Source organism: Corvus cornix, chromosome 2 (genome assembly GCF_000738735.6).
Source record: "Corvus cornix cornix isolate S_Up_H32 chromosome 2, ASM73873v5, whole genome shotgun sequence".
Taxonomy (NCBI): Eukaryota; Metazoa; Chordata; class Aves; order Passeriformes; family Corvidae; genus Corvus; species Corvus cornix.
In genome coordinates this window covers 102811599-102833266 of record NC_046333.1, presented here as the reverse complement: position 1 = coordinate 102833266, position 21668 = coordinate 102811599, and the positions used below count along the sequence as shown (strand labels likewise).

General features: G+C 37.9%; 1 protein-coding gene across 11 annotated transcripts in view; it reads left to right on the top strand.

The window, feature by feature from the left end:
• The window catches only part of PTPRM (protein tyrosine phosphatase receptor type M), a 453496-nt gene that overhangs the window by 90720 nt on the left and 341108 nt on the right, over nt 1-21668 (top strand). For all 11 annotated transcript variants that reach the window (XM_039549187.1, XM_039549181.1, XM_039549179.1 and 8 more), the window contains exon 2: nt 9976-10098. In XM_039549187.1, the coding sequence (XP_039405121.1) occupies nt 9976-10098 (123 nt within the window). The remainder of the gene's footprint in view (nt 1-9975; nt 10099-21668) is intronic.

Below are 21668 nucleotides of genomic sequence, written 5' to 3'. Positions count from 1 at the left end.
GACTCTTGGCACAACCACAGACAAAAGAACAGTGGTTGCTCAGCGTGTTAATTACGTTTGCCTTCATTCACATCCATTCATTCCCATCTATCCATTATAAAATGGGGAAAAACTTTGCGAGGGGAATTGAATAGCACAATTTCTAGCTAAGAATGAAGGTGTTGGATTTTAGTAATTTTAAGAAAGAAGTGCTGTTTTTCAAAGTTATTAAAAAGTGCCTTAGCAAAAAAGAGATTCCGCTGGGATCGGGAATTTAATGGCTTTGTGAGTTGAATGGCTAGCAGTGCTGGTTGTGGAAAAGGTGGTTTGACTGTCTTTTATTAGGCTGTATTTCCCCAGAGCCCTAGGATGGATGTAGCATGAAAAGGTTTGTCTTCATGACAAACTGAAAATCTAATACGATGTTTCCTGAACAGATGTTAGATAAATGGTCTGGTGTGGTCTCATAATCACAGTCTTGATGATTGTATATTTCTTAGATTATACTGTGTTTTAAGTATAGTGTTGAGGTGAGCAGACCCTGTATTATGATAATTTTGGCTGCAAGGCATAGGTTTCAATCTCTTCCTCCCAGCTGGGATGGAAAAAAAGAGTAGATCTCCCCACCCTGTTTTTTCCTTCCTTCTGAATTGTGTTTTATTTCACTTCAGACTTTCCATTACATGCGATTTTTTCTTGAATATCATCTGTATAGTTCTGTACTGTTTTCCACTTGTGTGGTTTTGTGGTGCTTCCCAAATGTCTTTCCCTGCTCTTCTTTCCCCTCCCCTGGATGAATCTTTGTGGGACAGCTGTACTGTGCTGTTTTAGTGAGTTATAAAGATGCTGGGATGTTTGGGTGAGGTGAAATGAAAAGGACTAAGCAGTTTTTAGGAGAATCAGTTATAAAAGTGGAATTAATATGAAACTACTGAGGATAGGCAGCTATCTTATTTGTTGGAATTTGCTTATCTTCGACAGGTCAGCACAACTGTTTACATTCCTCATAAATACCATGTTGAGAGATTAATGATGAGTGATTCTTGAGTTTACCCTTTGTCAGGTTAGCACTTCACCTAAGGAAACAATTTAGGATTTTGCCTTTAGGCCTTGGTAGCTCTATAGGAGCAAATGAAACCAGGAAAGAGTGAAATCAAATTTGTAATTTCTTACTGTGTTTAGGTATTTTCTCTTTCATTGCAGCTGCAAAATATGCTTGGGCATATTTTGGTGATAGATCTCCTCAGTGTACTGCAAAGAGAAGATAAAATCGCAATAAAATCTAAATGAGGAAAGGTTAGAGGCATTCTACATAATAATTAAATTAATAGGGGCAGCATCTGTTGCCAATCTAAGAAATCACCAATAGCTGCTGAGTGGAAAAGAGTTCCCTGTGGTATGTGCTTTGTCCCTCAGCTGACAGAAGGGTGAAGTGCTGCAGATTGCTGCTTCAGAGTCGCAGCTGGGAGTGGGAGTGTGGTCCAGGGGCTGCACTTCAAATCACCCCTCTTTCTTTGCTTCCCTAGAAATGAGTACAGAGACATTGTTGTGGGTTTTATTGTAGATTTCCAAAACAGAGGTGTAGCTTCAAGTCCTTTAAGAGGTGCTGCATGGTGTCAAATGAAAATATGCCTAATTGCTACCTTCCATATATATTAATGCACTGTGTGCATCCCACCATCCTGATCATGTCTTTACTAGTCTCCATTTCAAGTAAATGGGGGAAAAAATAATGTCTCCCATATCTCTGTTCTGTGGCATCTGCTTTCTTTGCCAGCCGGGATGACTGAATGCTTTTACGCGTTTCGTAAAGGGGTTCTGTGCGCTCCTGGGTGGTAGCTATAAAAATAAATTAAGTAAATCCTTTGGTATAAACTATATGAAATAGGTGTGCAGTTGCATTTTTGTTTTTCTCAGTAGGCTTATTTCACTGCAAGAATATCATTTGAATTTTTAATTCTGTTCTAAGTGCGTGAAAAGAAGGTTCCTTTTGTTAGTTATTTGTAGGTCAAAGCTTTCAGGCAGTTCATACAAGAGATTTTTTGCATTTTGAAGCACATTTTTGTCATGTATTTGTGATAAACAAGATGCAAAACATAAGGGAAATCTGCCTTTTATTTATTCACTTTTGTAGTGGTTTTGACCACAGTCCAGAATTTCATCACGTTCACTCAGTTCCAATAAAAATGTAAATCACCTGTCTCCCTTTTGCAACTGGTATGCCCAGTGTGATCTTTTTAATAAGGTGTATACATCTGCACGTTAAACAGGTGTTACAAATTGGACTTCTAGTTGTTCTTGGAAAGTCTTTCCAAAGTACTTCTCACATGGAGCTTTTTTTGGTAACGCTTTTTTGAGAAAATTATCATAACATACATTTGTAAATTCACTTTAAGCATTAAATTAGTAATTAAAAAGGACAACAGTACATATACAAAAAAAAAAAGAAACAAAAAAAATCCCACCAACCCCCTCCCTGCAACAGCCACTAAAATTTATCTGTAGCAGTTATTCGTACAAGAAATGTCTCTCACTATTAATTCATGTTGAACTGGAAGAATAGCTATTAGTTTTAGCACCCAGCATGATATCCTCCCTTTAACTAAAGCATAAAATCTGATGACTTCTGCAAATATGTTTGTTTTAATAGTCCTTCTCAAAATAGGGTCTCCATAGCACATTTCTGTATAATCCTGTACGCTCTTTGTGGGGTTGAACACTCAAATATTTCTCTTGGTAGATGTCCTAACTAATGACAACTGCAGCAGGGTTATAATTTGTGTATGTAAGCATATATGTGCACTTGCCCGTATAACTGATGCCATACATTAAGAAAAGCTATCACTAATACTGTGAAATCAAACACCCTGCCATTAAATAATGCCAGAAATAAGTTTGCTCATAGAATATTAATGTGCACCCATTTTCCCATGGACCTCATAAATATTCACTGATACAAAAATGACACAAATATATGGATACTATTTGCTTACACAAGATGGATGATTTTTATTTTAAGAGCCTTTATTCATTGTCTTACCTTGGTGAGTGGTTTCTGTTTTTATGTCTTGGTAGCTCAAAGGCGTTTAAATGCACATTTTGAGAGGAAACTTTTTTCAGGGTTTTTCAGTAAAGTCCAGGAGCCCAAATTTTGAATTACTCTCTATATCTATTAGGCAAATGTAATTGTTAAAACCCATTTTATTTGCCTAAGTGTGGGCAGATTTCTAGGGGAAGTTAGAACTGACAGATATGTTTTCCATAAAATTCAACGTTGCTACATTATCCTGTGTTACCAAAACTGAAACATTTTTGGTGACATTTATGTTGGTTCACTTTCTGTCAGATAAGTGGAGGGAAAACAGAGAGAACAACTGTAAATGTTTTATGAACGTGTGGTGAGCTTTTGAATACTCTTAAATAACAGCTTTAAGTGTTTATCTGAATTTTGGCTTTTTTTTTGTATGCTGTCATGTCATCCATCACCTGTGATACTGCTAGAATTGTGTCCATAAATTTGGAATTCTCAAGCGTTCTTGTGCCACCTTCTCCACAAGTCTTAGCACAGTTCTATAAAATTTTTTGTCGTTTTTTCTCCCTTAGGGACAGAATTAATATCTGACTTTCTTAGTTGCTAAACACATACTCTTACTTCATGATCTTTTCTCTGGCTCATGAGATTTTTCCAGACAATTCTTCTATTCTCTACCTTTTTCAAAACCCATTCTGAGCACACCCACAATCAGAAAAGGTCTCTAATTGTAAAGTCTGTTTCCTTTTGCTCTTATCTCTCACCCCTGTGCATATGTAGATTTGACAAAATGTAGAAACTGTTTTAAATGAGATCAACTTTATGCAGCACATGGATTTTCAGGCTCCCTGACCAGTAATATAGATTGCAGAATTATTTTAGAGCTCTGAACACTTGCCTTTGGTAGAAGAAAAAAAATTCCCTCGGTATATTTTGAGTGAAAATAAATGTTCCATTTTAAAACAGACTACCCACTGTTGAAAGCTCACTAGTAAAGCCTGGATAAGAATTTGTGGTGCATGTGTGTTGCTGCAGATACGTGGCAGCTCTGTGGGTACTTTGGAGGCACACAGAGAAGTTTCTTTTGCTGGCTATCTCTGAGCTAGCATGTCTGGAAAGCCCTTTCAACATGTAATACTGTAACACCTTTGAGAGGGCAATTTGAGCTTTTTTTTGCTGAGAATCTACACACAAAGTAGAATCCAGGCAGACCACGGTGTTCAGTTCCTAATACGTTCTTTAAACTGTCCACTTACATAGCTGAAGCTAGTTTACATGAACCTTATTGGCTTGACCATATACGGATTTCAGAGAAGCAAATGCTTTTGAACTAGGCAATTTCTGTCATCACCCCATCTATAGTAAAAGTTACACAGCAGACCAGACCTGTGTTACAGGTTCACAGGCAGCAGTTTAGTTTTATTATGTTAAAAATTGTCAGTTGATTCCCACTGTTGCTTTCTCTGTTAGTGAGTTTATAATTGAGAATGGCTTATTTTCCTCTTTATGACTCCTTATCTGCCCCCAAAGGAGAAATTGTTTATTCTGTGATGGGGTGGTTTGTCAGCTTAAAAGGCAGAGGATCCTGTTTCCTAGTGCTGTGTTTCTCAGATCATTTTCTACTTGTCATGAGAGTGTCTAGATAGGATAATTGTCCTGAGTAACCCTTGGGGATGACTCATTCACAGATTAGGCAACCTTAGCAATTGTAGTTTGCCACAGTTTTCGGTTATTTCAGGTTTCATTTGCCTTGGTATGTTGTCCAGGTGATGCGCTTGGTCCATTGCTCTTGGATGCAGGGTTGTTCATTAGGACAGGAAGGAATGCAGTTGGCTGAGGAATGCTATACTGTTGGTTTGGGCAGAGGCTTCTTTTTTGTTATAGACAGAAAGGAAAGAGAAATTGCCTAATAGGAGATGACTCTTTCCCTGCATTATCCAACCCTACTGATATGAAATGTGGTCTAGGCATCCCAGCTTTCAGATCAGATGTCAACATTTTAATTCCTGTTTCGAAGTATAGCTACATTGCGCTTAGAGTTAATCAACATTACCCCATTTCCAGAATGAAACCGAAAATAACAGAGACAGCAGAATCCACAATACTTTTTAAATGAGATAAAAAAGAATACTAGGCAAATGGGGGATTCAGTAAACTTGCCTTCTGGGTTCACGTATTCTGCAACAGGATTCATGTTACTATGCAGATCAGAAACCATAGGGCTTTGCTGCAAAGAAAAAATTGATGTTATCCCAAAACAGGGCCAGCGCATCAGTTCTGGTATGCACATATGTTCCCTGCCAGTGCTAGCACTGACACTCATAAGAATTACTAGTTTTAGGACTTGTACACTTGGCAGCAAATTTTTGATGGAAAGTACATGTTGATCTGAGATCTCTGAAGTATATAAAATCAACAGAAATGAAGCAGTGCCCAGCATAATTTGAACTTTTTTCTATGCTGCTTTTTGTCACTGAAAGGATTTTTTAGTATCCTACTGTTTGCTAAGGTATTCTTTGAGAACACTTCATAACAGTTGTCAGAGTCTGTAAAACACAAAATAGTTTGAATAAAACTTAATTCAAATTAGGGAAAAATACAGTGTATTCTTTATCCCTTTTACTTTAATTGGTTGCTTTCATGTTACATTACATTCCTTGTTTAAGCTCATAAATTTTTCAAGATCTAAAGTAATTTAGCCAGCTAAAATTGAAGCATCCAAAAAGGACTATGCTCAGACAATGGCATAGTTATATTGAACTGGGTTCATGATGGTTAGATGGATAATCGCAGTTGAAAGAACCATAGGCTGTAATAGACTGTGTTGCATCTTGTGCATTTATCAATTCAGTTCCCCTTAGGAATCCAAAAATATCTATAAAATGCAGCATAAGCCAAAGAATCTTAATGGCATATGTATCTTCTGCTTTACTTATAAATATTTCAGTCAGCATAGAGTTCATCCTTTAAAATACAGTTTGGCCATCCAAACTGTGATGTCAGTATAACAGGCAGGGAAATTGCTTTGCTTGATTAAACTGTATAACAGCCAATATGTATTTTGATTATTACTATCAATTCTAGTAGCAAAAAATGAGCAGATTTCTCAAGTGAGCTGGTTGATTATAAACAGCAGCCAGTCTTGGCAGTGGCTTGTGTTTCAAAACAGTGCCATGATGAGAGAGACATTAAAGACCTGATAGTTGCTCAGATTTTACCAGTCCTTGTTGATACCATGGGTCCATTTCATGAGCTGGAAACCTTGACAGTAAGAGCATCGTGACTAGAAAATAGACAAAGTGCTGCAGGAGCAGCCAGGAGGGCTTCAATAGAGGCAAATTCAGGGGTTTCTCAAAAGTCATGACCCATTTCTGAAGAACATCTTGTAGTATGGTCAGATGTGAGGGGTAGAAGTGCCAGGGGTTGGTCATAAGCCATTAGGATCTTGGATGACTATTGATTTACAGTAATTGTTTCTTGGCTAATTTGGCTAAGTGGTTTTTTTGTTGTTTGTTTTGTTCCACTAAGGTGTTCTGTGTTAAAAGGTTGCCTCTACTTCCAACACCTATATATGCCATGCAAAAGACTTTACAAAAAGTCATGGCTGTGCAAAGCCTTTATTAGTATTCATCTTATCCTCAGTGTCTCGCTGTGGAAAGAAACATGGCTTGACATCTGTGCTATTAAAGATCCTCTGTATGCTGGTCAGTTCTCTGGATGGGTGACTGTACAGCTTGATTACTTGTTGCAATACTTTCTACACTTTCCTTATTAGTTGTGGGTGGATGGGGCTTAGGAATGGAAGGAGTTCAGAACTTTCTTTAAACTTCTGTAGCAGACTTGAAGATTTGATACCCATTTTGATGAAGTTATAGTAATAATAATACAACAAAGGATGTAAATGGCAAAGATGGAAAAAAAAGAAATCCTGAGTGTGATTTAGCTGTAGACTTGCAAGAGACATGAAGAAAAACAAGCAGTGAGAAAGGGTCCCATGTTGAGAGACAAATGGTCTAGACAAATAGAACTGTCATTCTATTTATCCACATTTTTGACGTCTTCCTGATTCATGAGCATGGGAGAAGCCTTTATTAACCATCTGGAATCACAAATACTGCCTTTTTCCCAGTATTGGATATTTTGCAGTGCTTGGCTGGGCTTCTGGATTTGAGGAAGAAAACGCTTTAAACTGTTTTGTCTTCTTATCACTAGAGATATATTTGATGTCATAAAGTGTGGGAGCTATTCCATATATTCATTCATCCTGGTTTGAATTGTAAACCCTGATTTATGCCAGCTTTCATTTGAGTATATATTTTTTGCCAAGTTTGACTACACTGCAGACTGCATAACTTAGTGTTTAAATTTATGTCCTATTATCATTTGCAGTACTTTTGCAAGGAAACTATCTTTCTTTTTTATTTTTATTTTTTATAAAAAAGCACAAATATATCTGTGAAAGTTGATGTTCAGCTTGTATGTCTGAAACTTAGCTTGTGGTGTATTTTATGAAGTTCGAAGTAATATTTATGCAAGTACTAGAAAAAATGTGTAAATGACTGTCTAAATTTCTAAGCCTTCCCTCTGGAAATGTTGCAGATGTTATTTAATATACTCTATAAAAATCTTGCGTATTTCTGAATTTTTTTGACTTCAGGAGAGTTTATGTCTCTTGTTAACATTGAGGCAAAATGTTAGATTTTGGAGTTGTGAGTTTTTTAATGGGTTTTCTGTTCCCATTGGATTATCTAATTGAATCTTTTGCACTTAAATTTGTACAGAAAGAAGCAGTTTCCAAGAGGTGCTGATTTCCCTCATACACTTAGATCTATTGGAGACTTCCCATAGAAAGTTATCTTAGAACAGAGACTAGTACAGGATGACCTGTATCCAAGGACAGGGCAAACATGGTATGTCTCTAAAGGCCAATGTAATAGTCTCACTGTTAAAAAAAAAAAAAGATTCAGTGATTGCATATAAAAATAATTTCTGCTGAAGATTATGTGCTTGCAAAATTCTTGCTATGAATCTCAAATATACACTTGGACTAGTTATTAGGAAGACTGGACTTCAGTTAGGTGATATTTGCCAGGTGTAATGGAATTTTGTCTTCTACTTTTTGATAAGTGTCATGGTTTTAAGCCCTGGGAAGAAATTAATTTTATCCTATTGAAAATGGACAGTATGGTATTCTGTAATGCCATTTATAGTGCTCTAGGAAAATTAAGATTTTAAAAGTAATTTTTAAATCTAGATTTTGTCTGTTTCCTGTTTTAATACAGCTTGGCGAGGCTAAGCCTACTGTGCCTTTGGACAGATAGCAAAGATGATGAATAACCCTAAAGTTTAGTTTTGTTTGAACAGCTGTAGAATTTCCTTCAATATGGACAGAAATATCTCTGACTAGAGTTATATTTATTTTCCCAAATAGGAAAGATGTCATTCTTCACTGGAGTGAAACATCAAATAAAACAGAATTTTGTAACCCTGTGTTAGTCTCCTCTTAGATGATAACAACGTGAAAAAGCTGAAGTTTCCTCTGTACCACAGGAAAGAAAGCAAAGCTTTTCCGTTTTCTTGTGGATAATGTTAGACTCCATTCTTTTAAATTTGGGACATTAATTTTTTCCCTACCCCAGCTTGGGGGTGTGTGAGCTTTTATAACATGTTTTTTTTTACTTAGAAGAGAGTGAGAAAAAAAAAGAGGAAATAATACTGTTTTCTTTCAGAGATTCTGAGACTGAGTATCTTGGGGTGACTTTATGATGTGTATCCCATATTGCTGCCTATGTCCAGAAATTAATTCTTGTGCCTTTCTATGCCTTTAAACTGAGCCTGAGGGGGGGAGGAAAAACTGAGCAAAACTTCTTCAAAGCAGTTTGCAGCTTGTTCAAGGTCACACAGAGATAGAGACGGCTCTCTGTGTTCAGCCGCGGCAGGAGAGAGAGAGCGAAGGGAAGCACCCAGCTTGCTTTCTTTCCAGCCAGCTTTTGGCCAGTTTTTCAGCTCCTTTCCCTCCGGAGAGTTGAAGTTTTGTTTTCCTGGGACTTTGTGTTTTTTCCCTTTTCTCTGCTGGACTGTTTCAACATCAGAATACATCAGGAGGACCTTCCACCGAGGCCTTGGCCCTGGAGGTGGGTCCACCACCCTGTCCCAGCTCCAAGGAGGGGAAGAGAGGGAGGCTATGGAAGGACTCTGAAATTTTCCCAGGTTTTCTCTCCACAGCGAGAGGTTTCATTATTTAGCATTAGTATCTTTTTTTCCCTGTGTATTTCTTAAATAAATAGTTTTTAACTCTTTCACTTTCCTTCGAGGAAAAAGTTTTTTTTCCCGAACCTGGTGGGGGAGGGGTGGTTGTAACCTGCCTTCTCTCAGAGGATATATTTCTAAATTTGGCCAAACCGGCGCACTGAGCATAAGCTGACATTTTGAAGTAGATGTGCTGTGTTGTGCCAGAGGCACTGATCCCACAAACAGCTGTGCTGGTACCTGTTTGCAGTGCAGCACACCTGGGAGCATCTAGGTTTTCCCTTACTTGGAAACCAAGGTACAGGAATGAAAGCTTGTGTTCCCACCTTTATAGATTTCTTCTAAAATGTAGGTCCTTGGGCATGGAATACTTTTTCTTTCCCTGAAGAATGTTAATCATGTAATCTTTTAATATTCTTATTTTTACTGCTATTTATTTTGCTATTTTGTTTTTGATACCTGGTGATTGCATTATAAGAGAAAATTTGTCTGCAGTTCTAAACTTGCTCTTTTACCCTTAGGATTTTGTTTCCATGACAAGAAACTTTTATGCCCTCTATAAAGTGAAGATTAGTAAATACATAATAATTTGTATTAAAAGATGTTTAAAAATGACAAAGCCTGCTTTGAATGATGTTGCAGTTGTTAGGATTGGAGACTCATAGTCCGTTACTTGCATGCCTTGTTTAGTTTTTACCTTTGTGTTTCTTTAACAGGGTGCTGCACTTTTGATGAGCCTCTCAGTTCCTGTGGCTATAGTCAGTCAGATGATGATGATCTCAACTGGGATCAGGTGAATGCACCGATGAAGCCGTCCTCGGGTCAAGGGATGCCATCGGGTTCGTCTTTATTTTGCTTTGTTTCTCTTCGATGTTAGATCATGTGTTTGTCCAGCATTGACAGTACTGTTCTTAAAATGCTATTTCATCTGAGTCTGTTTAAGTGGAATACTCAGATTTTCCAAGTGATTTCTATGAGGGATATTTTGCAACTCGAAGTTGTTGTGCAGGGAGTATAAAGGTTAGAAAGAAGAAATAGAAACTTGGTGTTATCAGGGAGGGCTGAAAGAAAACAGAAGGGTGACATGAAAATGAGACCAAAGTAGTACTAGAAACAAGCAGACACGACTTTAGAGAGAAAAGGAAGATAGTCTTAGGTATTTTCATTGAAAGATATAATAATCAAAATCTGTTATAAAAGGATGGAGAGAGAAGAGGTGAGTGAAAAAGCAAAGAAACCCCAAAAGAAAGGGTTGCAATGATTCTATGCTCGTTGAATTTAAAAGACAGTTGTGATACTATTACTTAATGTATTTTTTGCACTGCATGGAGTTGGACCTTGTTCCATAGCAACAACCTGTACATTCTGCTGAACTATAAACCTGCTCTAGTAATATAGTTATTACCCTAGTACTTCATCCACAGAAATATGTAAAATCTGTCCACTAGTTTTAAACTATTAGCTAGCCTAAAATTTACCAGTTGTTCTTTTTTCTAGTTTTTATCTAGGCACGTTAAGAGTTCCCCCATGTACTGATCTCCATTTCCTGGGAGATGATCGCCTGCAGCCCAGCTCAGCATCTACTTTGGCTTTTATAGACTGAGCCCTAAGTGACTGTTATCACTTAAAAGTAGGCAGAACAAGAAGACTACTAGATAAAATCACTGGTTGTAGCATTGTGGGACTTCTTCAGCATTAGTCTCATAACTTAGTATAAATATATCCATAACACTTAAAAGCATTGCAGATGAATGTCCCAGTATTTCACATCCCTTTCAATGAGGTCTTTAAAGGACCCATAATGTACTTAGGTGTTTATATAGAATCTCTTCAAAAGTTGTTCTTGAGAAAATGTTCCTTCCTAATTTTTGAATAAGGGAATTAGGAAATAGACAACATCAATCTTCAGAAGTGACAGTATAAACAAAACCTGAACATAATGCACTCATCAATAGTGTAGCAATAAATGTACTAATGTATGATATGCATAATCAGCCTTAGATACCGTTCACTTGTAAAAAAAAGGCTTTCAGTGTTCTTCGCTGTAGATTTACCAGTGTCGCCCTCAGTTGTGAATGACATCTTACCTGAGGTTCATGGCTGAAGTACCTTTTACTTCAGCACTTTGTTTCCTCTGGCAAAGGCAGGACTCCCAGCTTCAAGATGGATGTTCAGTTTATCTGAGTCCTGGCATTTGGATCATTGTGCTAGATTGAGTTCATCAACCCAGATAAAGGACGTTCTTTCAAATTCCTTTTTAAACTGGCTTTCGTCCAGTGGTCTTGGCATATACTGCTAAACATTTTCTGAACTACTTCATTAGTGCTTGATACTGTTGCTCAAGATGGAGATAACACACAGTTTATCAGCCATCTTGGCTAGCGGTACAAGATGTACATTCTTTTTTTCAGTCATGACACTGGAATTTTCTTTCTATTCCAAATTTCATTCATTACTTTCCTCACTTGGATTTGTGAAAGCAATTGCTGGTATGTGATGTTCAGTCTTCTTGGCAGATAGAAGAGGTTTAAATCTATGTTCTCTTCTCTCATGACCACAGGCTTGCAGATTTTTGGGTTTTTTTTCTTGATGGTAGGAGTCTAGACTACAGACTGGCATGTCTATAGAAGGAAAGTGATATGTGTAATTTTATTTATCAGATGTCATACAACTTGTTTCTTACTTGTCTTCTTGCCTTTTTATCAGAAGTCTGAAATAATGTTTTGATGATCTAGTAAAAATCTATTTAACTTGGTAACAAGTTATATTTACAGTTTAGGGAGTTTTATTTGTGCCCATAAAGGAAGTGAAATATTCTTTGGGTGCATTGGGTCAGAAGATGAATGAGTTAGTCTGAGGATATTGGTGCCTTAAAAGGTCAAAAACCCCTTTGAGAGGGAAGAAATGCTCATTTTTTGCAAATGAGAAGCACTGTGTCTCACAGCACGATTTAGTCAAGTGGTATCTAATTTTTCCTCATAATTTCATCCAGACAGTTTTTTCCTGTTCTTGTTCAAATCATCGTCTTAATGATTTTAATTAGTTTTCAGTTAGCCTTAGCCAGAGGGTTATGTGATACACTTAAAAAATGATTTCAAGTAGTTTGTCAGCAGTTTCTGAGCTACATATTTAGGAAGAAATAACTTCAGATGATAATGAGTAGAACATCTTAAATTAATGGTTTGCGGGGAATTCTTGGCTTGAAAGCAAAATGCTTTATGCAACAATGTTGTAATACTAGACTGAAACAACTCTCAGTTCTGTAGTCCCTTGTCAGAAGAAAAAAATTAATGCACATAACATTCCTAATTTCAGGCAACATGCTCCAGTGAGTGAGTTGATGTCAATATATAATATTTTGTATAATTTGGTGACTGTCAGGGGTAAGCACACAAGTGATGGCATTTGATTTCTTTTAATCCACATGAGAGTGCTGAGAGCATAGCTGCACTTCAGATAGATAAATATTTTGGCATGATATGTTATTTCAGTGGCACAAGAGAAATGTCATATAAGATTCATGCATATGTGTGCACGCTTTCATGTACATGCTGTTTACATGTTTGTGAATATTGGAGATCTTATTTTAGATCAAAATTGCTAAACTGTATCAAAGGTAATAATAAATCCCAGAAGTGTTTCTTGCAGTGGACTTTAATCCCTCTTGGATTACTGTAGCACAGAAATAGGAAGTTACCACTGAAGTTAGTAGGGTGCTAGTGCTCTAATTTCCTTGATAAATGTAAGCATGGCCTTTAATGAGTCAGTACTAATCCGAAATTGTGTTAAACAGACCCCAAAATTAACGACATGTATGAATTTCTGTATTTATTCGTATGAATTAAATCAATGTTGTTAATCCACTGCTCTTCTGTTTCAAGTGTCCTGTGAGTCAGATGGAGTAAATGCTGTTTGGAAGAGCGGCTCTTCCCTTTTTTCAGCCTCTGTCTTCTCCTTGACTTTCTGTTCCCAAAAAGTGTGGTTTTTTTAAATACTGTTCATTATCCTATGGAACAGTTACAGCAGTTTGATATTAATGTGTTTATATAATACAGATTTACAATTACAGCTAACTGTAAGCCCTCTAGTTGTAGTCCAGTAAAAATGTCTTCAGAAAAATACACCCACACAGTAGATTACTCAGTTGGCAAGGTGTGGGCTGCAGGAGCGCGGCCTCCACGAGAAGAGGTTGGGGATGCCCCGTGATGGACACATCTGGGCACAGCCACTGGACAGACTGCTGGGAACAGCTGAGCTCCTGCTGCACCTCTGGGATAGCATGTTTAGGAAACTGTAAAAGCCACTGGGCAGCAGCTGTCAGAGAGAGAAGTGAGAATATGTGAGAAAAGCAGCCCTGCAGACACCAGGGGTCTTCTCCAGGGTCAGTGGGGAAGGAGAGGGACGGGGTGCTCCAGGCACCAGTGCAGAGACTCCCCTGCAGCCTGGGTGCAGCCCATGGTGAGGCAGCTGTGCCCCTGCAGCCCATGGAGGTCCATGGTGGAGCAGAGATCCTCCTGCAGCCTGTGCACAACCCCACACCAAGAAAAGGTGAGTATTTCATGAAGAAAGCTGCAGCCCATGGAGAGGAGTCCACACAGCGGTAAATTTTATCACAGGACCTGTGGCCTGTGGGGTCACTGGAGCAGTACATTCCTGAAGGACTGTGTCCCATGGAAAGAGGTTGCTTTGGGTTTTTTTTTAGATACTTGAGAGCTTTGTGTTAGTTCAGATACGGCTACAGTAAGTCATCAGTGACAGCAATGCAATTAGAATTTTACCGATTACTCCAAGAAGAACAAATATTGTCAGGAGTCTTCTATATTTATCATTTACTTGATATCATTTCTGTTCGTGTCCATGTATTTTTCTATGAAACATTGTGTTCAATTGTGTAAAATCTTTCTATGGTGTTTCACAGTTCCAATTGATTTCTAAAGGACAGTAGCATCATTTTTATTCGATGCAGTGGTTGGTTTGATATCTCTGAGGGGATGTCACTGCATTTGCAGCGAGTCACTGGCATCAGCCTTTCATTCATTTTAAAACAGTTCAAACCCAAATGTAAATCAAATCTTCACAGGCTGCCATTCTGCATTGAAAGGATGTTTCCTGCAGTGAAGCTTTCTGTGTTTAATGCAGTGCTGGTCAAAGCCAGGATGAGAATTCTGTTTGTGCTATTTGAGGTGATAATACATGATTTTCGTGGCTATATGTGATTTTTTGAATGGCCTACTATGCTTATTTGTATTCTGAGTAGGTAGTGTTGCTTAATGCCTATGCAGTGTCTGCAGAAAATGCTTATAATGCTTATATTATTGTTTAAAATGGCCTTCTGATACTTAGTACCCAGACATGCAGAGCTAGCAGATATTTTATAAACAAGGCAGTGATTCAGAGGAGTATTTAATATTATAGAATGTGAAGTAGTTGTCTGAAAAATGTACATTGTTGTTTAATTGTGCATAGAAGAGTTGTGATCCATTTTAAAAGACTGATAAAGGGATCAGTTGGCAAGTGTACAGTTCAAGCCAGCTGCAATGTTTTACCATGTAAAGTTATCCTTTGATTTTGTACTTTATCATTAAGCACATTTTAGGGCTGCATTGCATTTTTGTTATATGTTAGCAGGGATAATTTTCTTCTGTTTGTATCTATATTGAAGAGAATTAAATACATTCCTTACTCAATCCTGTTTCCCCCATATTACTTTAAATAGCTGTATTTTTAAATCATTTGAATGCTATCAAGAGATAATATAAAGTACTATCGAGGTGTGGGAGTTGCAGCTTGCTCACTGTGTTAAAGTTAAATTTTTTCACAGAATTTTCTAGACCTGGAACACTAGCACATTTAACATTTTATTGCACACCCAGGTAATAGCTGCAGCCATTAAGGACATGCCTTTTGGCAAGCAGCTCCAGCTTCCAATTAACTGTGTAAGTTAACACCAGTTGCTGCTAATATGGAGCAACATGGAGGTCACACAGAGCAAATCACCTGAGCAGGGAGCCACGGCAGCTCTGTGCTGCCATGGCTACGGTGCCAGCACTGGAGGGGTTGGCTACTTCAAAAACACACCTGACGACTTAGTGAGTGGTGTTTTTAACAGGTCTGTTCAACAACAAGAATGATGCCACCAGCTGTGTCTGAGGTATTGCTTGTTGCATGGATCTTATTTTTGTAACTTCTGACCTGACTTAGAGGTTTCAGCACCTGGCACAAATTCTGGGTTTATTACAAGTATTGAGCATCTGTCATTCTTGCAAAGGGAAGTAAAAGATTAATCAGCATCAGAGTCCCTCTTTCTGAATCACTGATGGACAATGCTTCTAGGTTGCTTAGTAGGCAAACTAGACAAGTTATTATAATGTATTTTGCCTGCATGCCTAATAGCTTTCAGAAAATTAGTGCTAATGATTTACTTAACCCTTTGTTGTAGATGTTCTCTGTATATGACTTTTAGTTTGCACTTTTTAGGACAAATGATTTTGAATATGAACAGTGTGGTTTATGAAGTAGTAACACCTAACTTAGATGACTGATTTGTGGATTTTCATTTGAAGTAACAGGCTTGCTGTAGTGTTCATAACTGTAGCTTTGGACATTAGTTTTCTTGTTTTCTGATGCATTCCATCAGCCCTCATATTTGAGTGCAGAATTGCAGAACATGCTCCGAGTCATGGAAGTAAGTGGGATATACTATATTAAAAGTTCCAGTAGCTGATAAAGATTTGTTCAAGATATTTGACTGAAATATAATGATATAATAAATTATAGCACTTTTTTTTAATGTTTGAGGCGCCTGTCTTCCTGTAGAAGACAGACAGAAACTACATGAAAGATCTGAGAAGTCACTTCTCATTAAACCAGAGTATTCACAAAGCAACCTGGAAGATAAAGTTGACTGCTGAGGGTAATTCTGCTTAGCACCATGTAGTGCCACAGAGTGCTAAGCAAGTCCTCTAACCTAATTAATTTACCGTGCTGTGATTACATGTTTCCTGCTGAGGTTATATTGAACACCTGCCATCATATATGCTGAGAAGCAGCTAACATAATAAGCTAGACACTGGAGTTGGGTTTGGAATGGATTTCTTGGCAACAAGAATTTTTGGGATAAGAAAGTTCTTTTTTGTTACACATCAGAAACCCAGTCTCCCTCCCCATCTTCCAGCCATAGTGCCAGACACTATCCTGCTGGTTAAGTGCATCAGGATCTAGTTTCAGATTTCCTTGCTAAATTTAAAATAGAATAACTGAATAACTGGGGTTTTGTTTGTGTGTTTGTTCTCCCTTCCTGGACTACTCATGATGAGCTCCTTCAGATGAGGTAGGAGTAGGCCAACAGGAGAGAGGAAGCTAAAGTAAGAGAATCCCAACAGGAGAGAGACAAAGTACTTCATGTTGTAAAGCCAGTAAAAAAATACTTTTTTTAGAATACCCTCTAGTGAAATGGTGTTTTTCAAGTCGAATATTGTCTGGAAAAGAAGAATGAAGTTACTTCTGGTAAGGGCTCTTGGTTCAACAAGGGCCATATGAAGAATGTAAATTCTCTTTCCTGGGGATATGCCCGAGACATGCAAATGTACCTCAGGAAGCTTTAATCCAGGTAGTTTGAGACTCTGGAGTAATACAAACCAAACAGCACATGCTTTAGTGTAGGTTCCCTAGGGACTCAGTGCTGGAGGCATGTTACTGCACCTTGCCATGGGTGTCTTACTGAAACCGCTGCCGTTTCTGCTCCAGTTTTAGCAGAGTTGTGTTAAGTATCAATGCAATTTTTGTGCTCCTTTGCCTGGCTAGTTTCTTCTGTTGAAGAATGAAAATACTTTACTAGTTTGAGCAAAGCTGTGGCCAGTAGAAAGCCTGTGAATAAACAGTGAGTCTGAAGATGCTCCTCTAGGAGCTGCACTCACTGCATTGCAAGATCAGGGGAAAGGAGAATAATCAGAGTATTCCTAAATAAGCTTTTTCTTGTTTAGTAATTAATCTACTGGGAAAAAAAGCCACTTAATTTCTTGCAGTCTTCAGGGCTTTTCTTTCAGTCTCATGCTTATCCCATTAGATTTCTTCTCATCCATCCTGCCCTTTAGAAACTAATCAAGAGTGGATCAAAACCTCTCCTTGCATCTGCAGGCTTTAAAGTGTGGAACGTGACTGCCTCCATTTCAGGGCCTAAGTCAGTTGTTTCCCGAGTTAGTAGTTTGTCTTTTAAGACAGTTCTTTATGACAAGTTCATAGTCATAGGCACAGTGAAAATGCCAGTGAGCTGGAGACAGACTCCATCACTCCTCTTTAGGAGAGCAAATGTTACAAATTTTCAGGGAATCATTTTGTGGCTTTTTTTTTTTTTTAAGTTTTTTTTTTCTGAAATTTAAGAGGACTTTCTTGTTTCAATTAGATTTATGGAAGATTTTTCATACCTTTGCAGCACTTAATTTGTTGCCAGGCATTGATGACTGATAGTATGTTGTTAGCAGGTCTAGTTGTGACTAAAGTAAGAGTGGCCAAAAAGTCACTGGTTTGAGGCACAGGTCACTAAATGCTCCATGTGGCTTCAAGTGCTCCCAGATGTCTGCACTTTTTGGACTTCTGCTCCCAAGTTGAGGGAAGTCATGTGGCAGTTTATCATGTGGGAAATGTGGCAGCAGAGATAGGTTAGTGCGCAAGCAAAATGGATGGATTGTTTTTTGTGTTGTATGTAAGCCTTCTGGTATTTGAAGCAATTTGGTTTCCCAGCATATCAGACAAAGTCTTAATCCTTTACAGACGTTTGCAGAACTCAAGAGTAAGGGAAGAAGCAATTACATGAACTTTATGAACTGAATTAAAGAGCTCAGTATTTTTGTTCTCAGTATTAAAGCAATGTACTTATTTCCCTCACCAGCTGACATAATTCTTCCTCTATCTAGAAGTCACATTTCCAATCAACTGCTTTTCAGTAGCACAAATGAAAAAAAAATGCTGTCTGGACCTCACTGAAAATGAAATGATGTACACAGTCATTTAATGAGAAAGCAGGTGCAGGTAATTATCCGAATCATAATGTTGCAGCAGCTAATAACATCAAATATTTGTGATAATTGCAAGCAATTGATCACAATTCTGTGCTTCTCACGTGTAACAGATTTGAAAAACACTTTTCAATATACAATTCATGTATTCTTCCATGTTCTAACAATTCGTGTTAGAATATGGGAGCCACAGATGTACTTTTCTTGCCAGTAGCTTCATAAACTGTGATTTTGCATTAAGTTCAAATATGACTGTGTTCTTACTTAAATTTGTACTATTTCATTTTTCCCAGTGACTTAGAGGGGAGGAGCATTTTTCTGCCAAATTTGAGTTTCTGATTCCCCCATACTCTTACAGTCTTTACCTCTTCTAGATGTCAGAGTCAACTCTTGTGTCAGTCTGGTTTCTGCTGGAGCACTGTGTAAGTCCCAGTGTAGTGCAGGAGAGTTGTCCCAGTGCCTGATGCATGTGCAGCTGAGCACTGTGGCACCATCCTGAACTAGGGAGTCAGGTGTTGTTCTTCCCAGCATGTCTGTCTCCTGCAGTTACACGAGAAGTAGATCAAAGTCATAGTGACAATGGGATGATCCTTAATGTATTCCCTTACTTATATGTTGAGAGCTGCAAAAGAAAGGAAGGGAATGGAAATTTGCTAGAGGCAAATTTCTTTCATTCCAGGGCTGTGTGATAAGACCTCTGCTCAAAGGAGTTTAGAGATGCTTCTTTCTGAAGCTTTTTTACATTCATATCTTACAGGTACAAGGAAATGATGAGGACCTAAGTTGGTCAGTAGCCCTCTTTCTGCACATGGGCTGTTCCAGGAATGAATTTGTAGAAGAGAAATTTACATTTTTCAGGCATTTGAGAAGATTCTGGGAAGAGAACCAGAAGGTGAAGAGAAGCAGGCCCCTGGTCCAGTCTTTTATGTCTGAAGTATTTTAGCAGTTTTCAGTTAATAGGAGTCAAAGGCAATTACTGTTTGAGTGGCAGACAGCACATACGCAGTGGTTCTCACAGCTTAGGAAAGGGCTGCTTAAAAGGGTGGTGATTTCTTACAAGTGGTATCCCAAGATGAAACTGAAAGAGATGACAGGCTTTCAAAGGAGGATTCAGGGCTCATCTGTATCCCTAATAAGGAAGGGTGCTTCTGTAGAAGCTAGCAGGGGACCTGCGAAAAGGCATGTAAAACTTGCTGCTTTTCTTGGCATTTCCTTGTGAGGTTTCCTTATTAAGCAGCCACACGTTAAATGAAACATCTTTGGAAGATCCAGGATGATAGTTGATGAGGGTCCTGTTCTGGGGAGATCAATTGGGTATTGTGCACCTGCTCTTGAGCTAGTTCCTCTGGGAACTGATTAATCTAAAAACCATCAAGCAGGACAAGGTTCTGGAAGCTTCAAGAATTCTGGAAGCTCACTGCATAGCAGCAGTAGAAATGATTATGTGTTAGAAACAAAGAAATCATCATGTTCTAGAGTAGGCTTGATCAGCAACGGCATCAAATTCCCTTTCAGGGGTGCACAATGTGCTGTGTGAAATTTAAGGCCGCCTGTAGCTTGAAATTTTACAGTGGAATAAATTGATATACCATGTATAAAAAGATGTGCTACATCTTTCAGCAATCACATTTAGGTGTTACGTGTGCTATGGTGTTCTTGCCATGTTTAATTTTAGTGTGAGGCACATTTGTGCAGCAGGAAGTTGTTTGGAGGAATTTCAATTCAGGCATTTTACTTGGCTTGCAAAATGGAAGCAGCTTTATGAGTGCATGGCAGATTTTTTTCCCCTGTTTTTTAGTATAGCAGTAATAACAATTGTATAATTAGTAAGAATTTAATTATTATTTTAGGTACAGCAAGGAAAAGCTATATTTTGCAAGGATATAATAGTGCCTGTTGAATTTAAATTACCTGTGTTTTAGTGTGTCTACATCCAGTTGAACATTTAAGTTAAAATAAAGCATTAAAACAGGTAATTTTTACTTCTGTGCTAGCAAGTCCAATTAAGCAAAGTTCAATTAAAAAAAAAAAAAGAAAAAGCTGTTAGAATGCAGACCTTTAATAAATAAAGTCAATCAGTAGTATTTCTACATATAAAAAATAGATTTATATTCGGTGTAGTCTTCACCTCTGCACAGCAGCAGCAGGATATCAGTATTTCTCTGAAGGTACACATCTATGTCAATTAACTTTCTCCAGCCTCCCCTTTAGTTTCACCATTCCCATCTCCTCTTAAAGCCTGATTGTATTGGAAATGTCTCCAGTTCTGATCTGACGTTCTCTGTAATATTAAGGTTCAGACTAAATGCATCCTTTCCTACCAAGTTATTCCCCTTTAGAGATGAGGTCGAGGTCAGTTTTGCTAAACTGCAGTGATGTTCTGACTCAACAGCAAGTGGGTCTTAAAGAAATCATCATTGAAGTGTCTTATTCCTGGAATCAGAAACCTACAATTGTTATGAGATACTGAAAGATATTTAGCAAAGCACACATGAAATTATGCAGACAGAAATAAAAAGTTCTGTGGGTTTGTTTTCCAATTAATGAATTTGCCTTTAAAGTTCCCGAAAAGAGCTCCCCTGAGATCTTTTAGTAACCCATATTGCTGTCATTCAAATGAAAATACTCCTTTGGAAAAGCTGCTAATGCTGCTTTGCCACCTGTAATATGGAAATAAAAATGTATGCTGCGGTGATGCTGCTATTTATCTTTTGTATTTGTCAACTAAAGCCTGTGCTATGTAATATAGCATAAAGAATATAGAAAATCCTTTGGTGTAATCTCAGGTTGCCTAATTTCTTTCACTGGTGAATCTTCTTCATGTTGATAAGAAAAGCATCTGAAATCATGTAACCTGAGGCCACTATTTTGTGTTAATGGGTAGGCTGCTTTTATGATGGTGTGAATTTGCTTTATTTTGCCATTTAAGAGCCTTTCAATAGTGTTGTAAGACTGAAGCCTAACAGAAGCTCTAATTTTTGTACTGTAGTTGTTAAATGACAGATCTTTGTAATGAAAGCAAACTTTAATTGCCAAAACACTGATTCAGTGTTGTTACTTCGAGATTCTGGAGTTTTGTTACTTCAAGATTCTTTTCCTGTTCTATTTTCTACAGTTCATGTGCCATTCTCCCTTCCTGGGAGAATATATTTATTTACAAGAATTCTATTCTCTCATCCTTCTGTTTTAAGCTCAGTATGTGCATGAGATTTCTGTGTTCAGAAAGTCTTCATAGTGCCTCTCTAAATTGTGCAGAATCCTCTAGCCACACACAGACTTTACATTTTACATCAGCTGTCATGTTTGCTTATTGTGTGCCAAATTTCTCTGCCACCTCTAACTCTCAGTGCTTTTTCTAAGCATTGTTATTTTTCACAGTTTCATTTCCTAGCGAA